This window comes from Octodon degus, unplaced genomic scaffold (assembly GCF_000260255.1).
Source record: "Octodon degus isolate 3935 unplaced genomic scaffold, OctDeg1.0 scaffold00153, whole genome shotgun sequence".
NCBI lineage: Eukaryota > Metazoa > Chordata > Mammalia > Rodentia > Octodontidae > Octodon > Octodon degus.
In genome coordinates, this window is record NW_004524729.1 from 441,145 (window position 1) to 467,463 (window position 26,319).

At 57.3% G+C, this 26,319-nt stretch overlaps 2 protein-coding genes and 1 non-coding gene across 5 annotated transcripts in view; 1 reads left to right on the plus strand and 2 right to left on the minus strand.

Annotated features, from left to right (window-relative positions):
• Poldip3 (DNA polymerase delta interacting protein 3) overlaps positions 1 to 9,434 on the minus strand; it is a 27,868-nt gene extending 18,434 nt beyond the window's left edge. Inside the window, exon 1 of the mRNA XM_023702519.1 lies at positions 9,289 to 9,434. Coding sequence (XP_023558287.1) covers positions 9,289 to 9,347 — 59 coding nt within the window. The 5' untranslated portion in view covers positions 9,348 to 9,434. The remainder of the gene's footprint in view (positions 1 to 9,288) is intronic.
• A 291-nt stretch (positions 9,435 to 9,725) lies between these two features.
• On the plus strand, positions 9,726 to 9,875 carry LOC111812957. The gene has a single exon (XR_002818319.1). It is a non-coding gene; the product is annotated as a U12 minor spliceosomal RNA (small nuclear RNA).
• Positions 9,876 to 12,602: 2,727 nt separating this feature from the next.
• LOC101592242 (NADH-cytochrome b5 reductase 3) lies at positions 12,603 to 25,279 on the minus strand. Of its 3 annotated transcripts, XM_023702521.1 has the most exons (10): positions 21,849 to 22,832; positions 21,291 to 21,464; positions 20,376 to 20,507; positions 18,455 to 18,527; positions 18,144 to 18,250; positions 16,194 to 16,323; positions 16,008 to 16,091; positions 15,846 to 15,931; positions 14,921 to 15,020; positions 12,603 to 13,384 (listed from the first exon to the last, which is right to left on the minus strand). In XM_023702521.1, the coding sequence occupies exons 3-10, from the start codon at positions 20,457 to 20,459 to the stop codon at positions 13,212 to 13,214; spliced, it is 837 nt and encodes a 278-aa protein (XP_023558289.1). In that variant the 5' UTR covers positions 20,460 to 20,507; positions 21,291 to 21,464; positions 21,849 to 22,832; the 3' UTR covers positions 12,603 to 13,211. The 3 variants fall into 3 exon arrangements, with proteins under 3 accessions (XP_023558289.1, XP_004642437.1, XP_023558288.1); XM_004642380.2 differs by lacking the exons at positions 21,291 to 21,464; positions 21,849 to 22,832 and adding an exon at positions 25,162 to 25,279; XM_023702520.1 differs by lacking the exon at positions 21,849 to 22,832 and having other exon boundaries at positions 21,291 to 21,643.
• Positions 25,280 to 26,319: the final 1,040 nt, after the last annotated feature.

Here is a 26,319-nt window from a genome sequence, read left to right on the forward strand (position 1 = left end):
AAAACAAAAAGGAAGCTGCTCTTCAGTAACGGAATGTCAAATCTCAGAAACTACTACAACTGGAAATGAATCAGACTCCCTTAAACAGCCCCCCACCCGGCCTTCCTGCTCTAAGCGTGAACACGCATCCTGGCAGGACGCTGGGTCTATACCTGCCTCCCCCTACCCCCAGGCATAGCAGCTCCTCCACCAGATACCTGGCCTGAGGACTCCTTGGTCACTGTCGCCTCTGTGCTCATCCTTACACAGGCTGGTCTCCTGTCTTAATTCCCCCCAACCCCTAGCCTGGGAGGGGCACAGAATGAGGTTTATTCATTTTTTAGGGTACAGGCCCTTGTGCTTGCCAAGGAAGCACTTATCCCACTGAGCTATTTCCCCAGCCCCTAAAGCACTTTTTAAGACAGTGTCCCTAGTGCTCAGCTTACGGGTGTGTGCCACACCAGCTAGGGACCACTTATAAACAGTGCTAGTAGAACTTCTTTTGGCGGAACCAGGGATTGAACTCAGGCCCTTGCACTTGCCAGGGAAGTGCTTATTTCACTGAATTTTCCCCAGCCCGTGGTAGAACTTCTTAAACGTCCAGCTGTCCAGAACCCAAAATCTAATGAGAAAACTTGTTTTATTTTCTTTTTAATAGTACTAGAGATTAAACCCAGGGCCTTCCACTGAGCTACATTCCCAGGTCTTTGAAAAATCCTGACAATCTCACCTCCAAGTTGCCATCCTCTTGCCTCGCCCTCCCCAGCACTGGGATTATAGAAGTGTGCCACCATGCCCAGTTTTGGTGGCCCCATAGCATGTGGTCTGCATGGCACGTGGTATCGGGGATTGAACCTGGGTCCTTGTGCTTGCCAGGCAGGCACCTAGACCACCAAGCTATCTCCCTGGCCTGACACATACATTTTCAACTACAAAGGTCACCCTGGGTATGTGTCAGGGTTTCTGAACTGGTATTAGAAGGTGAGTTCTATTAAATAAACAAGTCCTCTGCTAGTGCTCCACCAGAAGGTTCTGCTCACTCTGGCCAAGCACCTGGGTCCTCCTGCCTCAATGTTCCTCCAGTCATCAGAAGGAGCCTGCCCACCTGCCCCTCTGCTGACCAACAGCAGATGCATGCTTGAAGGTGCAGTGACCTGGGACCAATGAAAATAAACCTAGACCTTCAAGTCGATGGACTGAGACAAAGAAGAATATGTGCTGCAGAGCTAAAGGCAGCAAGGGACTGGGCATCAGGACTCCCAGGGGTGATGGTTGATGGGGGAGCTCTTCAGGAACACGACAGAGTTCATAAAGCAGCGGCGCAGAGGCTCCCTGGTCCTCTCTCAGCACAGAGGACATGGGGAGAGCTGGCCTAGAGTCAAGCAGCCACCCTGCGGTCCGATCCTGGGCTTCCAGCACCAAGGGAGATCAATCTGCTCTTCATAAATCAACTGGTGAATGGACAAGAACACAGCAACCCTAAGCAGACAGTAACACTTTCCTCCTGGGGAAAAGGTTTTTTCAACACTGATTCTGCAGTCACTCAAGAACAGGAAGAGGAGGCAGAGAGATTAAAGAGGCATCAGGGTAGGTTTACTGCGGGGGGGGGCTCAGCCCTGATCTGTTTTAAAGACCTGGAGAGGCTAGCCAGGTGTGGTGGCAGCCCAAACTATAATCTCAGCCCTCTGGCAGGCCAAGCAGGAGGGGTCACAAATTCAGTGTGACCTGGGCAACATAGCGAGATCTTGTCATTCTCACCCACAAAAAGGACCAGGGTCATAGTTCAGGAAAAAGGCCCAGGGTTCAATCCCAGTAATAGATGCACCCACTCATAGCCAAAAATGGGATGCTTCTGAGAAGCAAAGCCCCAGGGACAGGATGTGGAAGGGGCCAGCACACGTGAGGGAAAGCAGCTGCGTGGCAGGCCACACCCACCCCTCCCAGACCACACTGCCTGCGGCTTTCTGGTCTGTGGCCACATGTGGTCCATGATGCTGAACATCACCATCTGTGTGCAAACTCGCATCTGTTGCAGGACTGAGGGCTGCTCAGGGCTACCCATCCCCGTGCTGTGTCACCCTGCGTGGGGCCAACAGTGCCTCAGTCACAGTGGGGCTACCCAGAGGCCTGCAGCTCTTGGAGGGTCCGTGGTAGGAATAAAGGCCTTCACACTGGCTGCTCCTGTGGCCTTTCAAATCCCTGTAAATTCTCTCCTATCTGTGGGTGACACCCATCCAAGAAAACAAACAAGGGTCAGCAAGATCGCTCAGCAGGACTAAGCACCTGCTTAGCAAGCACAGGGACTGGGCTCAATTCCAGTACCACACCCGTGTTCAAGTCCAGGCGTGGTGCACACCTGTGATCCCAGTGCTGGGGAAGCTAAAAACGGGAAGATCGCTAATGAGCTGTGTAGTGAGACCCTAGACAAAATACATAAGTAAAAAATTAAAAAAATAAGAAAACAAACAGGCTATAGCTATGGACTCAAGACAAGAGCTGCTACTAAAATCCCGCTCAGATTATGGGGAAAGGACCTATCACCTCAGTACTGGGGGCTGCAACTAAGGCCTTCCACTGAGCTACCTCCCCAGCCCTCCTCTTGGTTTGAGGCACCATCTATCACAAAATGCCTAGGGTGAGCTCAAACCCGCAGGCCTCCCACCTCACCCTCCCAGAGCGCTGGGATTAACAGGCAGCGGCACCACACCCAGCAGGAAAGGATTTTTTGTTTCTGTCTTGCTGACACAGTCTTGTGCTGTAGTTCAGGCTGGCCTTGAGTTCACTTTGTAGTCCAGATGGGTCTTGAACTTGTGTGCGCCACCACACCTGGCTAGGTAAAGGATTTAGATCACAACTGTCTTCCAGGTCCACAAGGAACAGCTAAAGGAGAGCACCAGTTAGAAGGATGAGGGGCAGTGTGGCTGCAGCTCCGGGCCAGGCCACAAGTCACCAACAGGCAGGAGAGGCAAGTCCTCGAGGACACCACAGCAAATGGACTGGAGTGCTGTGCCCCACGGTGACAAAGGGCTCTTCCTGCCTCGCACCCTGCAAAGCCTCTGGGGCCCTTGGAGCTCTGCACACAGCTCTATCAGGGCACCTGCAGTGCTTGTCACATCGCCTGTGCGCACCCCCGTGTCTGCCACCGGAGCTGGTCAGGGCCACCTCTCCACACCGCACCATCCATCCCGGGACCCACACCCGCTCTCCCTTCAGGCTCACAGTCTTAGAGGAGCTGCAGCACCACCACCACCCCACAGAGGAGCCAAACCTTAGGGCTAGACACAGCTGTGACCCTCCAGAGCCACCCAGCTACAGAGCCCACTGTGCCCATGACCGGCTCATGTTCCCCCACCCTGTCCCATGCCGAGCACCAGAGATGCCAGCCCCCAGCTGCATCTGCTGTTCTGCGAGCATCAGACTCCCAGTGCCCCATCCAGTGGAAAGGGTGCACCAGGCAGCCAGGGCGTGAGCCACAAGGGGGACTCAGAGGACCTGAGGCTGCAAAGAGAGCTCTGACCCCGCCCTGCAGGAGCTTCAGGAGTGGGTCTCTGACTGAGAAAACAGCACAAATAGAACCAGGCTGGACACAAGCCCACACCAGGGCCTTCGCCGTGCACTGGGGTTGGGCGCACACCGCCTCTGTCCAAGTCCGACCATTTCCTGAACCTCACTTTACCATCTCCTCCACATTCTGCCTCCTCCCATTCATTGGCAGGGGCACCCCACAAGGCTGCAGACAAGTAACCAGCCTGTCTCCTGGGAGGCTGAGGCAGGAGAGGGCTACACAGTGAGGGGAAGGCCTGGCTGAGCTGCATAGTGAGGCCCTGTCTCAATGGAACCAAAACACAAAACAGCAAAAAGACATCAAGTTACCCATTTCACCAATCACTCAAGCAATAAAACATGACTGTCAAGAAAAAAAGGGGACTGGGGAGATGGCTCAGCAGTCCAAGTGCCTGCCTGGCAAGCACAAGGACCTGGGTTTGACCCCTAGCCCCTGAACCCCAGGTGGGCTGTGCCAGTAACTGAAACCAGGCCTGGTGGCACATGCCTCAGTGCTGGGGAGGCTGAGACAACAAGACCACTACAAAACCTAGCTGAGAGCCTGTACCAAATAAATAGATTGAAAAAAGAAAAAAAAAAAAAACACTGAAAGAAACTTTTAAATAAATTAAGAAAGGGCCCACTCAATAGCTCAGTGGACTAAAGCACCTGCTCAGGCAGAGCACAGCTGTCTGGTTCGATCCCTGGGCATGCAGTGCCCGCCCTGCCCGGGGCCTGAGAAGGCAACTGACGTGCGTCTGTAAGCCCAGCACTTGAGAGGCTGAAAACAGGCGGATCACTGAGTCCGATCTATGGAGTGAGACCCTAAACACCCTGTAGATCCTGCCTTAAAATACAGATAAACAAACAAACAAACAAACAAACAAGGAAAGGAAAGGAAAGGGATTCTTGAAAACAAACTTCCTATGGGGAATGGGAAAAGAGCAGCTTCAAGTTTTCTGGTTCATTGCAGTTCAAAGGGAAAAGCCTACACTTAAAGGGCGGGTGCCCCCGCTTTGAAGGTCCCCGCTCAGCAGCAGCCACTCCAGGGCACTGAGCACCAGAAAAGTAGACAGCTCTGAGGTCTGCAGTCAACAGACAGTACTTGCTCCAGACACCTAAGAGGTGACAGGGCGACGTCATAAGGGGCCTAGCCCAGAGGCAGAGCTTGGCCCAGGCCTTGGCTCCTTCTGTTCAACCCTCAGCTCCACCAAAAATTTTGAAAGAAAGTTGAATATTCAAAACTGGCTGGCCTCGAACTCACAGCAACCTTCCTGACTCACTTCCTGTATACTGAGATTATAGAGACTCAGAAACATGAGACCTACACAAACCCAGGTAGACTTGGCATTTCTAGGTGTCACCATCTAGGTGACCATCGTGCGTGGGGGATCTGAAGAGCCAGAGAGAAGCAGATCTGCAGGAGGGAGGGAGGGCGAGGAGCTGCGTTCTTTCAGCTCCTTTCCCCAGCAGATTTAGGGGCTTCCATGTTCTAGCTTTGTATCCCCGCAGCTCCTCTGCCTGCATGAAGACAGCTATTCATCCCAGCAGGCAGCAGTACCAGTTATAAGGCAGGCATGAGTCATCAGGAATGTTTCAAATAAACACTCCCGCTAGGGTGGGTCTTTAAATCACAAGGGTCAGTTGTGCTCCCCTCCAGAGTTGCTCTGGCTCCTACCAAAGCCCAGCCCTGGGGAGCCCCACTCCCACTGCGGGGGGCACAGACCCTGACAGGCTCTGCTCCTAACCCTTTGGGGCAGCATGCGCGAGTGCATGTATGAGTGCAGGGGGAGGTTCTGAGCAAGTCTTAACTGCCCCGCTTCGGCCAACAGTGTCAGCAGTGCAACTCCTCAACTCTCTCCAAGTCCTCCTGACTTATCCCAAGGGTCCCAGGGTGAGGACCAGGAGACCTGCAGGAGGACAAACACCCCACTGGGCCTGGGGCTCTCTTCCCCACCTGCCCGCCCCTCACGGGAATGTGGCAAAGCCCCATGGACTGGCTCCACAGTGGGCAGGGCTGGGTGGGCTCCAGACAAAGGCCCAGTCCAAAGGATCAGACTCAGGAAGCGGGGCCTGGGTTAGCTACAAGGACTTTAGCCCATGGTAGTCTCTGTATTAGAGGGTCTGAGCTCAGGTCATGTCACAGGGAGCAAATGCAACTAAGGAGCAACTCTGAATTGGGTGCTTCAAAGACAGGAAGAAAAACAACACACAAGGACATCAGCTCTATCCCCAGGAGTTTTTTTTTTTTTTTTTTGCGGAACCAGGGATTGAACTCAGGCCTTTGCACTTGCCAGGGAAGTGCTTATTCCATTGAGCCATCTCCCCAGCCCCAATCCCCAGAAGTTCTGTGCAGACTTCATATTTTCTAATTTTGATAGGGGTGTGTGTGTGTGTGTGTGTGTGTGTATGCGTGTGTTTCAGATAGGGTCTCACTCCATACTTCAGGCTGGCCTTGAACTTTTGGCAGTCCTGCCTCAGCCTCCCGAGTGCTGGATTCCAGGCACCCGCCACCACGCTCCCTTAGCCATTTTCTTTATAACTCACTTGTGGCCAGTCTACATTGAACCTCATCACAACATGGAAACATGATCAGCCTCTTACTCCCCCGCCCCACCTGAAGCTCCAGGGATGGGGGTTACCTGGCTCAGCCCCATGCCAGAGGCAGCAGCCAGCACCCACAGCTGGAGGACTTGAGCACATCGAAGGTTGCCTTGGACCATTAGGGGTCTCTCAGATCACAAGTCAGGGGTGGTATGGAGGGGTGACCAGTGCCCCCCCCCCCCCGCCAGGGGGCAGGTCACTCACACCTGAAGTCACCACAGAAGTTCCATGAATGGGACAGGACAGTGTCTCACCAGGCCTGGAAAAAAGCCACTCTTCTCACCCTAAATTTCCCAGTAATCAAGGAATTCCTCTGGGTTAAGTGGATGCTGCTAGGAAAATGTGCACCATTTCCAGATGCTGTCCTTGCCCAACTGATCGACCAGCTGGGGACAAGGCTGCTGAAGCTTCCTGGGGCAGCACTGATGCTGTCTCCCTTAGGCAGGAAGAACCTGTCTGTGACAGCAACACAGGAAGAACCTGACTGCCACCAAACTCTCCCTGGATGTCCACGCAACATCCGGAGCAGGGCTCCCACAGTGTGCGTGACTTTTCTGTGGGAAATGATATGCATTCACTGCAACCCGCTCCAGCTCCTCTGTATCTTCACAGAGCTCTACTATTTCTCTCTGCTGGCCGAGAAGAAAGCCAGAAAGCCAGTGGCATTTCCTTTTTTTTTTTTTTTTTTTTTTTGGTGGAACTAGGGATTGACCTCAGGCCTTTGTGCTTGCCAGGTAAGCGCTCATTCTACTGAGCCATCTCCCTGGCCCCAAAACTTACGGGTTTTTGGTTTGTTTGTTTTGTATTTTTATTTATTTATTTATTTTTGTATTTTAGGGAAGGGTCTACAGGGTGTTCAGGGTCTTATTACTAAATCGGACTAGTAGTGATCTGCCTGTTACAGCCTCCCAAGTGCTGGGATTACAGGTGAGTGCCACTATGCCTAGTCTCAGTGCAGGGCCCGGCTGGCCTGGGGATCAAACGCCCGCCACCGGCCGATGCAGCAGGCACTTTGACCCACTGAGCCATTTTGGCCGGCCCTGGCATTTCCAGATTTCCCCCAATTCGCAGATTCCTCCTGCACTTGGCATCCAACCCTCTCACAAGACAGCAAAGCAATACATGCACACTGGAACCTGGGTCACATTGCACGTTTACCTGAACTACTTTCCACACTGATGGCTCCAAGAGTGAAGCCTACTTGACTCTCAGCAGCTGCCTGGCTCTTTCCAAGAGTACAGGAGGCCCCAGGCCTGCACAGCAGGTGTGCCCTGCAGGCTACATATAGGAGACAGGCCACATGGAGGGCAGAAAGCCACTCCTTCCCTAGTCTGCTCGTGGGACCTCTTACTTTTGTCACTCTTAGGAAAGTGTGTGGGCACTACCATCATTTTTGAAACACAATGGCTGGTATAAATGTTAAAATACAAAGGCTCATGTTTATGCCTTTGAGGACCTGCCACTAATTCAACACACGCCAGGACAACGTCCCCCTCCAGAAGTCACAGCGTCAGGGTCACAGTCCTATTTCTGAGACTCCACACCAATCCCTGAAGCCTTATCCAGCCCAGCATAACACCATGAACACCAGAGCGTGGATGGCACCAAGGGGACCAATTCCAGAGAGCAGGACAGGGAGGCAGCTCAATCTACCATCAAGCTAAGAACCTGCGGATTTAGAAACACTGAGGACCCAGCCCTGGGGACTAGGCAAAGACCCAGCTGAAGAAACATAACTGTTGGTATGACCAGAGGCCAAGAACCATGTGATGGATATGCTTGATCCAAGAGGTGGAGCCCTTCACATGAAGATTTTCACTGGGCGTTGTGACGCACACCTGTAATCCTAGCACTAGGGAGGCTGATGACTGTGAGTTCAAGGCCAGCCTGAATTACAAAGCCAAGACCCTGACTCAAAAAAAAAAAAAAAAAAAAAATTTTCTAGCCACAGGCACGAAGAGATATTATCAAACATCTGGTGGGTGAGTGAATGTCTGAGAAAAACGTGACAACCCTACAGCCTACCTGTTTATAATGGCGTTGGAAAACTACTGGTAAAGTTCCCACTCCTTCACACAGGCGAACTTAGCTTCCAAAACTTGCAAATGGCTGAAAATACCTAAGGGTCTGCAGAGCCTGCAGAACACAAACGTGACTCACCCTCAGCTTCTCCTCAGCGGCTCCGGGGAACCTGGCCCAAGGGAGAGGCCAACCTCCAGCTGCCCTTGCCTGAGAGCCACTCAGCTAGCATCAGGGAGCACTGACAGTTCTCAGCGGCCTGCACTTACGGCCTCGACTTCCCCATTTACAGAATGAGGATTTAGTAAGTCACCGCCTGTAACTTTAGCACTGGGGAGGCTGAGGCAGGGGGATCACTTCGGGGCAAATCTGGGCTATCGAAGAGTTCAAGGACAGCCTGGACTACAAAGCAAAAGTAAAGGAGGGGCTGGGGAAGATCAGTGGCCTAAGCGCCTGCCTAGCAAGCTCAACGACCCGGGTTGCACGCCGTGGCGGCCACGGAAAGCAGACGTGGTGGTGCACGCTTGTAATCCCAGCGCTGGGGAGGCTGAGGCGGGAGGATCACGAGTCCGAGCTGCGAAGCAATACCCTGTACCGAATAATAAATAAATAAAAATATTTTTCAAAATAAGTAAAGGAACACGCAGCAGTGAAAAAGCCGATGCGCCTGAGAGCGAGAAAAAACTTCAAGCGCCGCACAAAAGGGGGGAGGCCAACCAGCAGCGTGGAGAGGCGGGCGGGCGTCGGTCCGGGTTCACAGGTCTGGGTTGGAGTCCCCGCTCCGCTCTGTGCGGACACTCTCCCTCAAACTTCAGCCGTCCCAACTCCGAGGGGGGCGGGGACAGGCGGCGCCCCGGACTCCCGCAGGCGGCCCTCGGACAACCCCTCCCCCAGCCCTCTCCCAGCGCCCCGCGTCCCGCCGCCGCACCCCCACGTCCCCCGACCACCCCAGCAACTGCACCTCCGGCAGTGGGCGGGCGACCCGGGAGCCGCGGCGGCGGCAGCCACTGGGCCAATGAGGAGCGCGGCTCAAGCAGGGGGCGGGTACAAACGGCCCTCGCGTCGCGTCGGGGCCGCTCCCCCCTCCACTCGAACCCGCTAGGCTGCGGACCCCGAGCCCTGAAGTCAGAAAAAGCTGCTCACCGCCCCTTCGTCGCCACTCCGCGTTTGCGGATAAGCTCATCCAGGGAGATGTCCGCCATCTTGCGCCGCCGAGCGACCCGAGAGCAGCTTAGACGCCTGAAGACCGCGAGCCCGCCCCCTCGGCAGCTACCGAGCGACGAGCTATTTCCGGCGTCCGGCCAACCTACTCTCGCGACAGTTTAAATGAGCCAAGGACCGGAAGGGGCGGGGCCGCTTCCCGTGAGCCCTCGCGATGCTAACTATTTGCATACGCCACATGGGAGAACGGTGGGGCTTTTCTCTTCTCCAAATAAAATTTAAAACGACATTAAGAGTTCCAAACAAATAAGATAAACTTCAAGGGAACGCGTATGCTCGTACAGTGAGCAACTTGATACTCACCGTCGGTCAAATGAGAATGGACTTCGTTACCCAAGAGGAAAGCGAAATGTTTCTTTATGCCTTAAACTTATGAGTAAGGAAAATAACGATTCGGGGTGACGCCCGAATCCTCACTGCTAATGTGAGACGAATTTTTGAGCGGGTAAAGGTTGCCCCTAAGGTGACCCGCCTACTTTGCGGGATGCCTGGGAGTCGCGATCTGCCCGTCCCCCATGCTCTGAAAAGGTAGACCAGTCTGTTCCTTGCCTAATCACCTGGAAATTGTGATAGTGAGAATTACCACAAATGCGGGATTGAGGATTCGGTAGAATGATTTACGATGCGCGGGGAACGCACACCACCCTTGCTGTACGAGGCTTGTATCTTCGCACTTCGTCACCTACTGAATAGTGAGAAGACGTGGCGCGCTTGGCGGTGCAGGCGAGAGCCTCACAACTGTGAGCCCAGTCTGAACACTTTAGCCCCAAGCGCTGTGACACCCTGTTAATTTGTTACTCAGATTATAACATCGGGAGACGTGCGGTCGGAGGACCTGGCCCGCTTCCTTTGGGCATTGCCCCGCCTCGGAAAGCCGCACCCAAGCGCGGAATCTGGACGTCACGTGCCTCGGGGCTGTCCCCGGGCCGATCCCGAGCCGCTCCGGGGCCGGCGCGCAGCGCGTGCGGTGCAAGGCGTCGCTGTGATCCCTTCGTGCCGCGTGACGCAAGCTGTCTGCGGTGCGAGAAACTGCAGGGTAAACGAGGACTGCAGCGCGTTGGGGGTTTTCTACAGGAAAGATAGACGAGGCGCTTCTGGACTCGGAGCACCTGGAGAGAGCCGAGGGCGATCGGGGGGATGCGCAGACCGGAGACAAGGGACGGCCGAGCCTTTGCGGGGACTTCGTCTAGGGGCGGGCTGAGGGGCAGGCGCAGTGACACCTAGGAGCTGACGGGGGCTCCCCTGTGGCCTGGGAAAGGTATCCAGGGCTGGGGTGCGGGTGAAGGAGGTGTGCTCTGGGGAATAAGCTGTTATTTGGGGGATTCAGCCGTGCCGAGTCAGGGCCGTGAGCATTTAACAGTTGGTACTCGGGTCCGAAGCTATCAGTGTGTGCGATAGAAGACGTAAAATGGGGAGAAGTTGTTCAACAGGACTGGGGAACGGGGGCGGGGCGCGGAGAAAGGAAGGAAGGGGAAAGAAAAAACGAGAAAAGAAGGAAAAATGGAACCGGACCTGTCATCCCAGCACTCGGGAGGTTGCGACCCGAGGATCACTTTGAGTTCCAGATCAGCCTGGGGGCTTGGAAAGTGCACACAAGGCCAGCCTGAACTGCGTCGCGAGACCCTGTCTCAAATAAAAGAAGGAAGGAAACACAAGCAAGCAAAGCTTTGTAATGGAGGGAGAAGGGCTGGAGGGAGGGGAGGGCGATAGAGGACTCAGGGTGGATCACAGGGGGCAGGGTGCGAGCGGAGGGACCTAGGTTCGAGCTCCCGCAGCCGCACTGTGAGGTGGCGCACACCTATAATCCCCGCGCTGGGGGGCTGAGCTGCTAGTGAGACCCCGCACCAAATAAGACTTAAAAAAAAAAAAAAGATGCGTCACAGGCAGGGACAAATGCTGTGAAAAAAGCGATCATTACACATGCGTGAAATGTACCAATAAACTTAACTATAACATTAAAATTTCAGGTGTGCATGGGGTCACTCCAGGCTGCAGGGGAGACTGAGGGCCAGGGAAGGGGTTCACCCTCCCTACCCTTCTGTGTGGCACTGGGATGGAACCCAAGCCAGAACCTCCCAAGCAATCATGCGCCCATTTTCCAGGTGAGGAAGCTGAGACTGTGCTGGGGGCGAGGACCAGGCCCAACTCATCCCCTTCTGTCCTCCTGGACAGGCCCAGGCAGGACCTTGGTCAAGCCCTGACCCTCTTGGTCCTGTTTCCTCATCCTCAGAGGGTAGAAGAGTGTGAGACTGGAGGGGTGTCGGGGCACAGTGGCTTGCCAAGCATTCCTTCCTGCAGGTGGGGCACCATGGGACACCCATCTGGGCCTGCCACAGGGAGCCACACCCTAGCCTAGTCCCCAAGGAGGAGGCAGTGTCAGTCTGTCATCCCAACACTCAGGAGGCTGAGGCAGGAGGATCTCGTGAGTTCAGGGTCACCCTGAGTTACATAAGTGAGTTCAAGACCAGCCTGCACTACATAGCAAAATCCTGTCTCAACAAAACAAAACACAAAAACCCTGGGGGCCCAGACACAGGCTGAGGAGGGCATCCACCCACACTAGGCACTGGACAGGGCTTCAAAGCTGAGCGCCCGGCACGCAAGGCGGGGGCCAATCCGAAAGGTCACTGTCTGTGGGCTGAGGCGCCTGAGGCCCTGGGTTCCACCCCCAGCACTGCAAAACCCTGACAAGAGAGCGGAGAGGGAGCTGCCAGCGCCAACCCACAACCTGGAAACAGCTTTAGAGCCCACAGCGGGGAGCTTGCCGGGTTCTGGGCCCTCTTGGGCTTGGGAGAGTGGCCACCCCAGCTTCCAGCCATGTCTGTCGCCACCAGGTACTTGTGACCCTCCACAGCTCACAGGCTACCCTGAAAAGATGCTGTTCCGGTTTGTGTCTAGTCCCACCAAAGCCTCATGCAGTCGGGGTGAGCTTCTAGTTCGCCATTAGCTCACGACCCCTTGCTGGGACTGTGGGTGGGAGTGCCGCAGCCGCCCTGGGGCAGGTAGTACGTACAGGCTGCTGTTTTCCACAGCAATGAACAGCCGCTCTCTTCCAAGGGCCACTCTGCGTTGGAGACAGCCCAGTATGGACTGACACCTCCACTAATCGTAAGCTATACAAGCCTTTCCTTCCTTAATTTTGGGTGTCAGGTGTTTTGTCCCAGCAACAAGAGGAAAGTAACCGAGACAGGCTCATCCCAACGCCAGGGGAGCGACCACGGAGCACCCGGGCTGCAGCAGGGTTTAGTAGCAAAGTTTTATTTCAATTATTTGTCTGCTCATACATGACTGAAAAAGCCGCTACGCGGAAGGCGGACACAGCTGGCTAAAGGCCACCAAGGACGTCTGTCAGACGAGAGGCACCTCACAGGTCTCCTGCGGGGCAGGGTGGCAGGCACGGGACAGAGGGACCAATGTTGTGACTGTGTTTCCCTCTGAACTCTGCCAGGCTGGCCACTTGGGACACCCAGGGCTGCCTCAGTGTTTGGGGGTTCCGGGGAAATGCTGGGGTCCCGAGACAGGGGGGTCCAGCTGGCGGGGCCTGTGGGCTCTGGGAGAGGATTTCTGGTGTCAGTCTCGTGTAGTGTCAGCAAGGGTGGCCGTGACGGGTGTCAGGCTGGGTTCCTGGTCCCCGAAGCTCTGGCTCCCCGCTTTCCAGGGCCAGGCAGCATACGGATCTAGTGACCTCAGCCTGGGACCCAGAGTGGGGTTCGCAGGGCAGGGACAGGCATGTCCCCAGCAGCTCCACCGGGGCACAGGCAGGCCGAGCTGAACCAGGCCTCGGTGGGCAGGTGGCAGTGGAGGACGGCGTGGGTGACAGCGTGGGCAGGCAGGGTGGCAGCCACTCAAAAGGAGAAGCAGCGCTCCTTGGTGTGGCCCAGGCGCTCCAGGTTGGGCAAGCAGGCGAACTGGATCATGGGCGGCGGCCCGCACATCAGCACCAGTGTCTCCTCACCCGGCGGCGGGAGGTGGTCGCGGATCATCTCCTCGTTCACGTAGCCCTGGCTGTAGTCCCAGGCTGTGGGAAGATGGGGAACCGAGGGTGATTCTGGCCTCTGCCTGCCCGAGTCCTCTGCGCACGGGGTTGCGATTCCTCTCACGAGCACCGCTGCCGGAAACCCGATGCAATCCCTCCCCAGCTCCCTGCCCCGCACTTTAACGGGCACAAAGCCTTCTACCTCCATCTGGCCTCTCTCTTCCCACAGAGAAAGGGTCCTTGGTCCCATTCTACAGACGTGGAAACAAGGCCAGGGAGACTCAGAACTAGGTTAAGACAGGGACATGGTAGAGAGGCCAAGTGACAGAGGCCACCCTGCTGCGTGGGCACCTGGCTCTTGTGTGAGCAGGGAGAGGAGGCCCAGGTGTTTCTGTTTTGTTGTGCTTCTGGGCCTGGAACCTGGAACCTCTTGCAGGTAGGGACACTCGCCGCTGAGCTCCTCCCAGCCCTGAAACAAGTCTTTTTGGGGGGGATGGGTGCTGGGAATTGAACTCAGGACCTTGCGCATGCCAGGCAGATGCCTATGCCTCTGAGCTTTTTGAGACAAGGCTTCACTGTGTTGTCTAGGCTGACCGGGAACTGACAGCCATCCTCCCGCCTCAGCCTCCTGAGTGCTGGGATTCTAGGTGTAAACCACCACACCCCACCAAAGCTAGGCCACGGTTCTGCCCAAGCCTCAGTCCCGATTCCACGTCATGGCCCTGCCATGCATTTCGTGGCTGGCACCACTCCTGACACAGGTGAGTTCCACGGGCTGACTCAGATCCCTTCCGGCCCAAGGTGGGCTCACACAGAGCCTATGTCTACAGCTCAGCAATCTGGTGGGCATCCCTGTAGCAAGCTGCCCGGGAATGAGCCGTACTTGCTGGCCTGTGACACGTGTGGCATGGAAGCCACCTTGCTCTCACATTGGCCAGGGTCCCCGCTGGCTCCAAGCTCATGCCTGGCTCCGGGGCTTGGCAAAGCCTCTGTAAGCAGAGGGCACAGGGAGCCTGCCCGACTCTGCCCTACACCCAGTACTCAGCAGGTGTTAGGGACCCTCTCCCTGGAAGTGACCTGCATCCCCGTGCACCACCAGCAGGGGGCACCAGCCCCTCTCTGCCGGAGGCCATCTCCAACCTGGAAATAGCTGCACATCAAGAACCTGGTCAGAAGGGAGGACCCCACAGTCCTGCCCACTTCCAAGTGGGACAGGACTACGTGCCGTCCCATCCTGTTCCCTCCACACACACAAGGCAGAGGCTCCTTTACTGCTGTCCCCATCAGGCCCTGCAGTCCCCGACCCTGGGGCCAAACAGCCCAGGAATCACCTGTGAGCCCGCAGGGACCTTCAGATAGCCCTCTTCCTCCTGCACTGGACAGGAAACGAAGGGCAGGGTGTTCCGAGGGTGACATCATTTCAGGTTGGGGGCGTAGCCCTAAGTCACTTTCTCCAGTGGCCCTGGCTCCACCCCAAAGCTGTATCCACAGGACAGTTGCAAAGCTGAGCCAGGGCCCCAGGCTGCTGCCCCTCCTAGCCGGCAAGAGCCACCTGCCTCCCCACAGCGCGGCGCTCACCCTCAGGGGCCTGGTCCAACGTGTACCACAGCTTGAAGCGAGCGGAATGCGCGTTCCTCAGCTCCTCCAGCTCGGGCCGCAGCAGGATGTCCTTCTCAGTCTGCAGGGGGACAGGGTCAAGGGTCATCGCACCCACTGGGGGCCACCCCCTGCTGGCCGTGGTGACCGGTAATCTCCATACTCTGGAGGCTGAGGCAGGAGGATCACAAGCTCCAGCCCAACCTGGCTAGTTAGCAAGACACCGCCTCAAAATTAAAAAGGGGGCTATCAAAAAACACAAAAAGGAAGGTGCTGGTTGTTGTAGCTCAGTACAAAGGTGCTGGGCTCAATTTCTGCTTCCACAAAAAAGGGGGTGCAGCTCAGTGGTCAAGCATGCCTACCATGCCTGAGGTCCTGGGCTCCATGCCAGGTACCCAGATAATTACAAAGTGCCCAGTTCAAGTCCTGCTTCCTGACTTCCCAGCAGACGTGTGGCCCAGCCCTCCCTGAGCCCTAGTCCAGAGCCCCACAGAGCCCCACGCCACTGTCCTAGCCAGTAGTGACAGCGTTAAGACGCCTTATAGAGGAACGAGGGGTCTGCTGGCTTCTAGGCCCTGAGCATGGCAGCACCCTGCCTAGGACCTCCCCCACAGGGGACCGGGGGAGTCTCCACAGCTGTGCAGGGACAAGGACTCAGGCAAGCCCTCCCTGTCAGGGTGGATGGCCTCACAGATGGCAGGTGGCAGTGTGAGCTAGAAGGACCCTTGGGACAAGACGACCTGAGCCACAGCGGAAGGGTCCTCACGCTGCCGGGGCCTCTCCTGCTGCTGCACAGAGCCCCTCCCGATCACCCCAAGACCTCCAGAGCCAAGCTGACCGCTGAACACTGGACAAGGCCCAAGTCTCCTCTCAAAAGCAGGGCACGCTTTAAGGAGCGTCTACCGACCTGGTTGGCAAAGAGCAGGTGGCACGTGGTATGGTCATCTGGGTCCTTCATGATGGCACGGATCACCTGCAGCATGGGGGTAATGCCTGCGGAACAGCGTCCATTTGAGCATCTGCTGTGGACAGGGTACGCTGGCCTGCCTCCCCATGTGACGCCCCCTACCTGTTCCTCCTGCAATCATGCCCACTGACTTGGCCGTCTTGATCACAGGGTTGGATTTCTTGTCAGGCCGGATGGCAAACTTCCCTGCAAGGAGACTGGGGCTCAGGGGGGTGAGGCTTCCCAGTGGTCACCCTCTACCAGCAGCTGCAGGACCCGCACCCATCCCCAGCTCCCAACCCAAGTCACCTCGGCCCTGGTACACCAGCAGCCCATTGGGGCCTCTGAACTCGATGGTGTCTCCAATCTGCATGTTTTCCAGGTACTGAGACATCTTCCCCCCCATAGGAAACTTGGGATGCGTGTCCTTGAAGTAGACCTGTGAGACACGTGTGTGGCCCTCAGTACCCAGCCCTGAGGGTACCCAGCCTCGAGGCCCCTGTGGCTGCCTCCTATGGTGCCCTGTGCACTGCCCATCAGATTCCCCATCCTCCTCCTGTGCCCCGGTCTGTCCCCCACCTACGAATATGCTAGCCAGGCAAGGCATCTGCCTGGTGCTTCGGGGTGTGTCACCTTCTGCTGAGCCACCCCAGCCCCAGCAGCCCCCACATTCGCCACCACAGCACAGGCTAGGCCCAGCTCTTGGGACAGCTCCCCTCCCTGCAGAATGGGGACCACACTCCTCTGGGGAAAGGGATACACAGAGACAGGATGGCCTCTGTGGAGCCAGGGACGGGCAGCGGGTGCTGAGATAAGGGTAGAAAAGCAGGAAGCAGGGAGAGGACACCAGGCATGGGGATTATATGGCAGGGGACAGGCAGGCGGAACACGTTGTACCAATCCAGGACTCTGACTCTCTGGACAGAGCCCTTCTGGGGCCTGTGAGGCCACCAGAGGCTATGTTCTCTCCCATCGCCCCATGGGGCCCTGAGCCCCCGCCTGTTCACGCCCTGTCCCCAAGCACCCTTGGGCCCTCCCAGGGCCTTTGCATACATCCTTTCCTTCTTTCTGCTCCACTGACCGGGGCGCTCCTCTAACCCATCTACCCCACTCACCCAACACAACCTTGTGCCCCGTCCCAGAACAACCAAACCAGGGTCTCCAAATCCAATGGGTGTGGTTACCCCATGAGTTTCAGGGACTCAGCTGTCACCCACAGGTGTGTCCTCTGTCTCCAAGAAGGGCCAGGGCTGGAGTGCAGCCCAGTGGTACAGCGCTAGCCTGTGCCTCAAACTACATACAGAAGCCCCATGAGGGGCTCCAGTGGTCCCCAGTGCCCCACGGCCAGCAGCCTGGTTCTCACTTTTAGAAGGTGCAATACCAGGTAAAGCTCTTCTTTGGACTTCGGTAAGACCAGGTGGTGTCATTGTTACATATGTCCCCTACCCTTTCTACTCTTCATGACATCATTGTTCTTTTTTTTTTTTTTTTTTGATGGAACTGGGGATTGAACTCAGACCCTTGCGCTTGCAGAGGAAGCGCTTATCCTACTGAGCCATCTCCCCGGCCCTGACATCGTTGTTCTTTTGTATTTTTGGTTTTCATGGCACTGTGCTATGTCCCTAACCTTTCTTTCATTTTAAGGCTGCAACTGCTAATGGTTAAACTGCCCAGTCTAGGCTCGATCTCAAAACCCTCCTGCTTCAGCCTTCCCAGGCAGTGCTGGGACTGCAGGTATGCACCCCCACGCACCCTGTGGTAGGATCTCTTTTGGGGTCCCAGTCAGGTGCCCCGACCCTCCATTCTGCTGCTCCTGACAGCCGCACTGCCCCCACTGCTGTGTTTATCACCCACCCCAGGTGGGTGATGGACCCAGGTCTACAAACAGCCACGGGCTCCATACAGACTCCTGGTGCACCCATGGGTCAGAGGGTCCCTGCCACAACCCACAGGCTAGGGAAATAGGTCACTGGGCCCCTGACCCAGAGCGAGGGGGTCCGGCCACTGCTGGCCCTGCAGTAGCTGCCTGCACCTCACGTCCCATCTCACACTTCCTTACACCTCCTCAGGGAGGGTGAGGGATGGTGAGGAAGCGGCCAAGCCCCAACCCTGCCCCTAACTGCAGGGACCTTCTGTCTCCAGGGCAACCCCGATTTATAATCCCCTCAGAAACCAGGCACTAGGGGGCACTGGGTGCCTGGAGGCTTTTGCCAGGGATTGCCAGGACCACCTGCCCCTCAGCTGAGCCAGGGACCTCACCTTGATGACCAGGTCCACAAAGCCCTTGTCATCATCGCTGGAGACAGGTGTGTAGGGCCGGATGACCAGGTTCCCATCAATTCGAGCCGAGAGGTAGATGTGCTGGCCTGAGAGATGGGAGTTGGGGGGTCACTCCCAGCCAGGAATGGTCTCTGCGGATGACCCCTGTGCCTCATCACCCCACAGCCCCGTGTCCTGCCCTGGGCTCCCACCATATCCTAGCAGACTCCCTTCCACCTCTTCCCTGATGGGGCCACAGCCACCGCTAGGGCAGTCACCCTCCCTGGACTCCCTACTGACCCAGGACTCACCAACAGGCAGGCCCAGGATGTGCTGGGGGGATGGCAAGGCGAAGCGGAAGCGCCGTGTATCGTGGCTGATGACCTGAGGAGGGTGCAGGGTCAGGCCATACACGTGGGCTTGTGCTGGTGGGCCCCAGGGGAAGGGCGACTCCCAGGCCACATGGCAGGTGGTGGAGCACGGGTGAACACAGGAGGCACGCTTCATGCCCATGAGGCTGCCACAGCCAGAGCCTGGCCATCAGCTGGGACGGTGGCAGCCACTTCCTCAGGGAGGGTGAGAGAAGGTGAGGAGGCAGGCAGAACCTGTGGCTTCCAGGGTCCTGCGGCACAGCTGGCCACGAGGACTCACGCGCCCAGGGAGCCATGTCACACCTGCACGCAGCAAGCTCATAGACCAAAGGAATGGGATCTCCTGGAGGGGACAACAGGCTTCTCCCAGGGGACAGTGCGGTGGCCATTCATCTCATCTCTGCCCAGGGAGAACTTCCTTTTCCAGAGAGGGTGCCCAGCCCAGGACAGGATGAGAAAGACCCACCCCTGTGGCCACCAGCAGAGGCGAAGGTCAAGGGCACAGCCAAGCCGGGCGATCAGAGCTGGGAGCGAGTCCAGGAACTCACTAGCCTTTCGGTCAGGGCCACTGGCCCCTTCAACACTGTGAACTCCGCCAGTGGTGGGGCCCCGTGCTCGGCAGCGGATGGACTTCACTGCCATGAAATCCCCCCAAGGGGAAAGAGGGTCCTCTGCGTGCCATCCCTGTGACACACAGCACCCAGCCACCCCAAAACCAAAGCAGTTTCGGGTTAGCCAGGAAAAGGCACGAGGTTACATGGCAGGGTGAGAACTCCAGGTTAGCAGAGACGGATGTAAGCTGCCAGGCGTGCTAGTGCCTGCCCAAGCTCCAGCGCTCAAAGGCTGAGGCATGAAGAGACCCTATCTTTTTTTGTGCAGTACTGGGGATTGAACTCAGGACTTCGCACTTGCCAGGCAAGCACTTATTCAGTATGCTGTGCTATCTCCCTGGCCCAAGAGACCCTATCTTAAAAAGCCGAAAAAGGCAAAAAAAAAAAAAAAAAGGCTCCAAGATCTACACATGCACGAACACGGTGCTCACAGCACCTGCGCTCAGGGCCTCCCACAGACAGGCCTGGGGACACAGCGGTTAATGGGCGTGGGGGTTGGGGCCATGCCCAGCTCTTAAACACAATTTTTATAGTGAACTTCTACGAATCATTTCCTACTTCTAGATTCAACATCAGTAACACAGGAAAAGATGACAAAATACTCTGAAAACATGATCGATTTGTTCAAGGATAAAACTGTGTGCGCCCCTTGTATAGAAATGACCAAGGGACTGAGTGCAGTCCCTGCTGGAAGCTGCCAGCAGCTCTTTCATGATTTTTACTGCTGTCTCATCTTCAATTTTTCTATGAACTCTCAGGACGAGAAAGACGTATCCTGTGGGTCATAGGAAGCTGGAGGCTACAGTCACTGGGGCCTGAGCCTCCCACACAGAAGGGCTGGAAATGGACAGCCCCAAGCACAGGGTAGGGACACTGCTGCCAGGCCTGGGAGCGATGACTCTGCTCCGTGACTCAGTGTTCCCTGCCACACCCCTGCAGAAGCAGCTAGGCATGGCCAGAAATAAATAGGGGGGATGGGACGGTCACTAGGGATGGAGTCGACCAGCAGCCAGGGAGGCAGGGAGGACAGATGTGAGGTCTATCTGGAAGGACAGACACAGCCCATGCACCAGGTCACAAGACAACCCTGGGCGGGGGCTCTCCCTCTCCAGGAGCCTGCTTCCCAGCTGCTGAGTGGAGACATAGACCCTAAGTCCTGGAGGTCTTTCTCTCTCTGAACACCTCCATACAGTGGGTCTGAAGCCCTCTGCCACCTCCCTTGACCCAGGCAGGGGACTGGTGTCACCTACCTCCCTGTCGATGAGCCGCAGGGGGTACTTGATGTCAGGGCTCTCGAGGGTGATGGCCGGCCTGGAGTGCTGGAACAGCTTCATGAACAGGCTGTAGAGGAACCAGACCGGGGAGAGCACCACGCGCCCCAACTGCAAGGACGGACAGACAGAGAGACAAGTGAATAACAACTGAACTGAGAACTCCCCTGAGGGGGCAACACTGGCCAAATGGTCCCCTTGTGCCCTGGGGCTTTGGGTGATGTCCTCTACAGGGTCCTCGATGTCCCTGAGCCCACTGTGGACCAAATCAGAGTGGCTTGGGTAGGTCGAATTGGGGAGAGGGCTGTCACTGGGGGCTCCAGGAGGCCAGCAAGGACCACCCTGGTCTAGATATCAAAGGGCACAGGCATTTGGAACTCGGCCCCACTGTCACCTTGGTTCCAGGCTTCCGGCCTCCAATGAGAAAGGCTACGGAGTGAAGTTCACACAAAACAGGGGCTCCTGAGAAAGCACTTTCACACCTGGGCCTCTCACCTGCCCACTCTAGCTCCCTGGCTTTTGTTCTCCCAGCAAATGATTATGCGTTCTCTCCTTCCACATCACCCTCAAGCTCTCCTTTCACTCTGGCTGCCAGGAGGCTCTGAGCCAAGTTCCCTGGGTGCCCTGGGCCTCTGTTCCTGAGGCACGATCTGCTGCAGGCCTCTTCAGGTAGAGCATTTTCACCTCAGGGCCTCATTCTGCTGCCCTCCTTCCCTGGCTGGCTCTCCACATACAGCCTAGGCCTTACAAGACCCGGATGTGAGACCAATAGGTCTAAAAGCAAAGGCCTAGGGCACCAGGGCCCAGCCTCTCAGCACCACTGTGTGCCAGGCACGGTGCAGGAGCCTCAACCAGCCAGCCTAGTTGGTATCCACTGACTGTGAGATCAGAGACCTGGGCCCGTCCCAGCTCAGGATCCCAGGCCTACGTCTCCAGGGCTGGGTAGCAAAGCAGATGCAGCTTGGAAAGGCTTTGTGCAGAGGGTCTGGTGGCCTGGACTTGGGGCTGCTGCTGCTCCAGTATGGGACACAGATTCCTGGGGTCAACCCCACTCCGCCCTGGGCTCAGCTGGAAAAGCAAGGTCAAGGGGTCAGTAACTACCCCAAGTCCCAAGAATACCAACCCTGTATGTAACCCACGGACACAGATTTCCAGAGAGATTAGGTGACTGCCACGGTCACAGCCAGCCAGGCACGGAGCCAGGATCTGACTTCAGCCTGGCCAGTCCTTAGCACTGGTCTCCGCGGGGCAGCTCCGGGCACAGGTGTCTCCTGCATCCTTCAGGGAGCCCAGCCCCAGCTGCCCAAGGCGTTTCCACTGCTCAAGTGCCCACCCTGGCTTCCCACTGCCCCCCTCCAGCCCTGGCACCCTGCCCACGAGCCCGTCCTGCTCCAGGCCTTTACATACACTCTCCTTTCTGCCCCCCCCCCAAGCCTTGGCCTCTGCATGCACCCCAACAGCAGGCTCCTACTCATGCTGCAGAGCCCTGCTCCAGTGCCTGTCCCTAGCCAACCAGGCCTTTGGTGAACTTTTAGCAGCCTCGGCCCCTCTGTAAGTCATCAGGATTCGCCTGCTCTGGCCTCTCGATGTCAAGCCAAGGAGCCCCCTCCCGGGGAGCTTGGCTTAGGGAAAGGCTGGGTGTGGTGAGTGCAGGAAGTCACCATTGTTGGGAGCCTGGGAGGAGAAGCTCAATGACATTCCCAGCCAAGGACTAGGACAGCCGAGTTGGGTGCTGCGCCTTGGGCTTTTCCACCCCAGCACAGAGGTTCAAATGCACAGCAGCATTTGCACAGCTCCACTGGGCTCCCGCTGGACAAATGAGAGGACAGAGAAGCTCAGGCAGCCCAAGTGACATCTGGGTATGGTACCCCGGTGCCCCACAGGGCCAGTCTGTGGGAGTGTGCAGCGGAGGAAGACACTCAGGCCTCGGGCCTCCCAGGTAACTCGGAGCCAGGCTCGTGGTTGCAGATCCAGAGCCCAGAAGGGATCTGTGGAAGGAGTGCGCAGAGGGGCAGCAGGCAGCCTGCCTCAAGCGCTGGAGCATTCCATTCTGCCTGGAACCCAAGCAGGAGGCCAGGGTGTGGCTGTCCCATCCGTGTCGTACAACCACAGTGCCGCAAGACTTGAGGGAAGACTCAAGACTTGGAAGCCCAGAGTCGTACGGGCAGTCAGCACCTAAGAGACATGCTATCTCCCTTCCAGTTGAGGAAGACAGACCTGAGTATGGGGACACTTCTGGCCACTGACAGAGAAGTGCATTATAAGAATCCTACAGGAGACGCAGATGTGAGCCATCATTGCTGTCAGTGATTCAGTCAGCAAACCCCAATGAGCACTCAAGGGCCTCAAGTGGAGGCCACAAGCCAAGAGGCCCCACCCTGAGGAGCTCAGGTGAGAGGAAGGGGACAGACACGAGGAGGGGAGGGTGCTGGGTGCCCAGCAGTGGCGAGGTGTTGCTAAGTCAAAGCCCTGACCAGAACCAGGCCAGTGTGCACTGTTTTCACCCCGTGTCACCACAAAGGCCAAGCGCACAGGTGGCAGTTGGCTGTGGCCAAGCCCTGCCCTCAGCACAGGCAGATGCCACTTCACTCAGCTGCCTGGGAATCTCAGGACAGCTGCCTGCCAGACTCTGACCTGGTGCCCTCAGTCAATACTGCCTGCCAGAGCAGGAGGAGGAAACTGGGTTCAGAGTCCAGGACATCATGGGGAGCTCCCGCTCCCTACCACAGCCCAAGGCTCCCTGCCTGGCTCCCCACTGACGGGAGGCCCCATCCAGCTACCCACTGACACTGCCCACTGTGATCCCTGGGTGCCACTTCCCTGAGTTGGGGCCCAGACAGAGCACCGGTGACTCACTTACCTGTCCACTGCCCAGCCACTACTGTCTGCAGGATCCAACTGACCACCTCCCTTGGGCTCAGGGCCCATCTCAGTGTGAGGAAGTGGGAGGGAAGGAGGAAGGAAGCCCCACAGCAGGGCTCAGGCCAGCTCCAAAGACAGGGGGGACCCAGTATGGGGCAGGTGTATGGTATGGTGCCCTAGGCTGGGAAGACCTGGCCCTGCTCCCTGGACACAGAGCTGCACACCCTACCTGTGCAGTGGGCCTGTCTGGGCCAGGTGGGCACTCACTCGTGGCTGGGCTGGCAGACAGGGGAGCCACAGTGAAGGACGGCAGGCAGACCCCCAGTGTCCTCCCGGGGCAGCCGGCAGACCCAAGTGCCAACCCCTGGACCAGGCCCCTAGTGCTGCAGGCGCCTCCCACAGGGCCTGCAGGGCCTAGATAAGAGGCTGCCACGCCAGTCTCAGCACCCTGCAGAGCATGTGGGATGCCATGGGGCCTGCAGAGCAGGGGGCCTGGCTGGGGTTTGCACAGGGCAATGCCCAGAACCCCTTGGACAGATGAGGCCAGGGGCTGATGAGCGTCCCCTGCCCCTAGAGACAGACAGGAAGGCAGGAAGCACCCTGGTGCACCTACTGGAAGGTGAGATGCCTGGGCACGCGAGGATGGACCCTGAGGAAGGAGGAGGGCCACCTCTGCTGCGACATGCAGGCTGTGTGGCCCAGCGGCTGCCGAAGCCCACTGCCCTGCAGCCCGAGCCCCACCCCAGAAGCCTGGGCTGGGCCACACTTTCAGGGCCCAGAGGCCTGGTACCTGCCTCCCCAAGGAGGAGCCTTGGAGCCTGGAGGCCCAGAGACAGTGCCTGGGCAGAGGTTCCAGCCTTCCCACCCCAGGAGTCCTGGCACACACAGCTCAGGCAGGGTGCAAGTGGGGAGTGGGAGGGTGATCTGACCAGGCTGATCTTGAGAAACCGGAGAGGATTAGCCAGCCAGGGCAATCAGCAAGAACAGCCTCAAAAATAAAAATAAAGTAAGAACGGAGGGGGGGGCTGGAGCCCAGAGGCCCAGCCCCCCTCCCTCAGTGCTTTGGGCCCAAAGCCAGGTCCTAAAGGTGCCACATCATCTGCGGAGGGGACAGGCCCGGCCCGGTGACAGAGACAGGGTGACAGGGGCAGGAGCCTGCAGGTGGCGCCCAGGGCCACACTGAGTGCTGCTGCCCTGCCAAGAGATGTGCAGAGCCTCTGCTCCACTAGCCCGGTGCACACTCACACTGCACACACACACATTCACCCTTGCACTCACACACATTCTTAGTCCTGCATATACTTGCACAATTCTCACAAACGGCATTCACACTCACATTCACAAATTCTCACTCCAGGACACTCACATTCTCACACTTGTATACATTCACTCATGCATTCACACTCACAATCCACACTCGTCCACACCCACTCACATTCACGCTCACGCATTCATGCTTGATCACACTTACATGTGCTTTCACACTCAGGCACCCAGACTGCCCACACCCACTGCGATGCACAGCCACCCGTTAGCACACACCCATTCACTCACGCCTACGCAGCCATACTTCACATTCGCAAGATCGCTTGTCCGCACACGCGTGTGGCGCACAGCACTTCGCACATACACGTGCTTAGTCACACTCCAACTTTCTCACTCACACCCGGGCACACGGCGCACACTCGATCCTTCGCGCTGCTGCGCAACGCGCGCCCCCTGGTACCGCCCCCGCACGCCCAAGTCCCCGCCGGAAGAAGGGAAGCCGGGTGCAGGGACAGGGGCGCGCCCAGGGAGGGACGCGGTAGTGGGGGCGCGGCGACGGCAAAGGCCCAGCCTCCCGGAACCATCCCCGCGCCCCCGAGGGCCAAGCGCCTGCGAGGCCCAGGCCGCGCCTCTCTACCGTGCTCAGCTGGGCCCCCATGGTGGCTGCGCTGCTGCCGCTCCGCTCGCTGAGACACCGAAATAGTGGCAGTAGCCGGCCGCGCCCGCGTCACTTCGCAGAGAGAGGAGGAGGGGCGGCCCGAGGGGCGGCCCGAGGGGGGCGTGGCCTGTGCGGCTCGGGGCGTGGCCTGCTGCGCCCGGGGCGTGGCTCCGTGCGTCCCGTAGGCGGCGGTACGGGAGCCGAGATGGCGCCCCTCGACGGCTCTGAAGTGGAAGCGCGAAGCTCCTGGCTCCTCCGAGGCCCGCAGGTGCCCCCGGGCCTGCTGCCCGCAGCGCAGGTCTCTCTTCCCTGGTCCTCGCTCCAGGTCTTGGAGTGCTGTCCCCGCGGGGACACCATCCCTGGACGGCCAGCCCTGCCCACGGGTCAGACATCAGCAGGGCGGGGCTGCGGGCCACCGGAACCGCAGAGACCTGATTTGGGAGGTCCTTTGTTCTTTGTTTTGTTTTGTTTTTCTTGTATTTGTATTGTTTTTCATTGCTTTTGTTTTCTTTCGTTTTGTTATGAGACAGGGTCTCACTGAGTAGCTAGGCTGGCCTTTTAACTTACTGTGTAGCCCAGGCCGGCTTCGAACTCGTGGCAATCCACCCGCCTCAGCCTCCCATGGGCCACCATGCCCTGCAAGTTTTTTGGTTTTTTGAGACAGGGTCTCCCTGTGTACTTAAGGCATGTCTGGAACTCTCTGGCCCACACTGGCCCCAAACTTGGGTTGATTCTCCTGCCTCAGCCTCTCAAATGCTGGGGCTATGAGCATGGGCCACCACACGACTTTGTTCTTCTTGAGCACTAGCTGTAGATAGCATACAGCCAGGATTGGGGTCTTGAAGGTCCGCTATCCTCTGACCACACGCATAAGGTCCAGCCAGGCCCAAAGTCCAAAGAGCAGGTCAGGTCTTAGGTGAACCTCAAGAATAGACCAAAGGGAACCATCTGCCTGAGGTAAATGGGCTTGGGAGGGGAGCACAGCTCATTTGCTTTGCAAACGAATAATGCTACCAAGAAGCACCGCATCTCTCCTCTCCTGTGGTCTTCGTGACCACAAGGCCTCTTTTATTTTATTTTATTTATTTATTATTATTTATTATTATTATTATTATTATTATTATTATTATTTTGCAG